Source organism: Castor canadensis, chromosome 3 (genome assembly GCF_047511655.1).
Source record: "Castor canadensis chromosome 3, mCasCan1.hap1v2, whole genome shotgun sequence".
Taxonomy (NCBI): domain Eukaryota; kingdom Metazoa; phylum Chordata; class Mammalia; order Rodentia; family Castoridae; genus Castor; species Castor canadensis.
This window is the reverse complement of record NC_133388.1, coordinates 90605095-90607866: the sequence shown is the minus strand read 5'-3', so window position 1 is coordinate 90607866 and position 2772 is coordinate 90605095. Positions and strand designations below refer to the sequence as shown.

The window sequence follows — 2772 nt, the reverse complement described above, 5'->3', positions numbered from 1 at the left end:
AGGTGGAGATATTTACCATATATTTAACCAACAAAAGATTACTTTCAGTCCACAAAATATATTTTAAGCTACAAATCAAAAAGAAAAGGACATGAATAAACACACTATAAGATAAAGCAGAAACACCTGGACTCAGTGACTCACTCCTGTAATCCTAGCTACTTGGGAGAGGGAGATTGGGAGGATCATGGTTTGAGGCTAGCGAGGTTGCAACCTCATCTCAACTAATGGCTGGGTGCAGTGATGCACCTGTCATTGAAGCAATGTGGTAATGCAGGAAGGGTCTCATGTTTTTGGACAGGGCCAATCTCAGTTTTAGATCCTACCTACAGCCTCCCCTGTAGATGGGACCCTGACAGGTATGTTCTACCATGCCTGGCTTATTGGTTGAGATGGGGTCTTGCTAACTTTTTGCCCAGGCTGGCCTCCCACTATCATATTCCCCATCTCTACCCCTAGAGTAGCTGGGATTAGAGGCTTGAGCTACCATGCCTGGCTCTTTTCTTTTCTTTTTTGAGACAGTTCTCATTGTTGGAAAAAATCTCTGGATTATGAAGTCAGTCAGCAAAGCAAAAAGTTTTACTTCTGTAGAAGGTGTGCAACTGACAAAGGTCCGGTGATCAAGCACACTGAGTGGGAAGTCCACTGGAGACTTTATCCCTGATGCAACACTGCCCCCTTCTCCTATTGGTAGGAGTCAACTTTCACAGTCTTTCTCCATTAACTATAGATGAGGTAAAGGGCAAGGATAACATTTAATATTCCAGGAAGCTGTGAGTTAAGCAAGCATAACAAGCTGCTGCTTTGAAGTGGGTTTACCTGGGTTGCTATTTCTTTGAAGGAAAAGACAAGCTATCCCATCACTGTGCAGCCCAGTGGCCTTGAAGTTGATTCTCCTGCCTAGGCCTCCTGAGTGCTAGGGTTATGATTTGCTGCTACACTTGGCTGGGAATAACTTTATTATGAAGACTATAAGTGTATATTTTTAGTAGTAAAATAAAGATTCACAAAGTTCAAAATATAAATGAAGCATCAGAAGAAAGGCGTAACTAAATCTTGTCAGTGGGTCCATTTATGCAAGACTCAGAAAGTCCCTTCTGACATCTCAGTCCCTCTTTCTTTCTCTCTCTCTCTCTCTTTTTTTTTCTGGTGGGCCTGGGGTTGGAATTCAAGGATTCACACTTGTAAAGCATGTGCTCTGCCACTTAAACCACACCTCCAGTCCATTTTGCTCTGGTTATTTTGGGGATGGTGCCCCATGAACTATTGGCCCAGACTGGCCCTGACCCACAATCTTCTCTATTTCTGCCTCCCAAGCAGCTAGGATTGCAGGCATGAGCCACCATCGCCCAGCTTCACTTCTTAGTCTCTATGACATCATCAGTTCTGCATGCAGCAGGTTGATGCAGAACCTGCAGACTGGAGGTCACATCCACTCTGCACAGGGTGGTATGACCAGGCTCAGGGTAGCATAAGCTGAGGCTCCATCTGCTTTCTAAAGACATGCTAATAAATTGAGATCATTACATTGTTTTCCTGCCCCAAACCTTTCTTAAAGCTTCCTTCACATCTTTGTTTCTCAAAGAGTAAATTAAGGGATTCAGCATTCGGATCACCACCGTGTAGATCACAGCAACTGTGCAGTCCTGGGTCAAGGAGTAGCTGGACCTGGGGCGCAGGTACATAAAAAGTGTAGTGCTGAAGAAGAGGCAGACAGCAGTGAAGTGGGAAGCACGGGTGGAAAATGCCTTGAACCTACCCTGGGCTGAGTTCATTTGCAGGATGGTGATGAGGATTAAGAAATAAGAGATCAAGATGGTCAGGGTGCAGCTCAAAAGGTTGAAACCCGCAAAAATGAAGAGCAGGATCTCACACAGTGAAGTGGCCACACAGGACAGAGACAGGATGGGTGGGCCATCACAGAAAAAGTGCGTGACCACGTGAGCACCACAAAATTTCAGACTGAAGATACAGCTTGTGTGGATAAGGGAACTGAGAAATCCTGCACTGTAGGAACCCCCAATCACAGAGGCACAGACCTCAGGAGATATGATGGGTGGGTAGAGCAGAGGGTTACAAATGGCGACATGGTCATAGGCCATGGCAGCAATGAGATAGCACTCACTGGTGGCGAAACCCGCATAGAAGAACATCTGAGAAATGCAACCAGGATAGGAGACAACTTTCTTTTAACCAAGAAATTCACCAGGGTTTGAGGGACAACTGTGGAGGAGTAGCAGAAATCCAAGAAGGAGAGGCTCTGCAGGAAGGAGTACATGGGTGTGTGCAGGGTGGCACTCACCTGGATCAGGAGGAACATGACCAAGTTCCCCAGCAGAGTGATGATGTACATGCCCAGGAACACCACGAAGAGCAGCGTCTGGAGCTGGGGGTCACTAGTGAGGCCCAAAAGCTCAAACTTGATCTCTAGGCTCAGGTTTGTCCCTTTCATATTTATCCACCTTCCTTGGCTATGGGGCTACAGGGGCTCTACTGGAAGTGAGGCTGAACACCCAGGGGGGTCTTAGGAGTTTAGATCTGCCCTAAGGACTACCTTCTGAAGATTAGTTTTAAGGTGGACATTGGGCTTTGTAAATGGAATTTTAGCATAAGAAAGGATCTTCTCTACTTGGATGGTTGGTTGGTTGGTTGGTTGGTTGGTTGGATAGATGATTGGTGGGTTGGTTGGCTGGTTGGGTGGTTGTCTGGTTGGTTGGTTGGTTGGTTGGTTGGTTGGTTGGTTGGTTGGATGGTTGGATAGTCAATTGGTTG

At 46.2% G+C, this 2772-nt stretch overlaps 1 protein-coding gene across 1 annotated transcript; it reads right to left on the bottom strand.

Annotated features, from left to right (window-relative positions):
• Positions 1–1523: 1523 nt before the first annotated feature.
• On the bottom strand, positions 1524–2452 carry Or5au1 (olfactory receptor family 5 subfamily AU member 1). Its single transcript, XM_020170562.1, is given in 2 exon segments — positions 1524–2191; positions 2194–2452. Coding segments are annotated over 2 exon segments (927 nt in total).
• Positions 2453–2772: the final 320 nt, after the last annotated feature.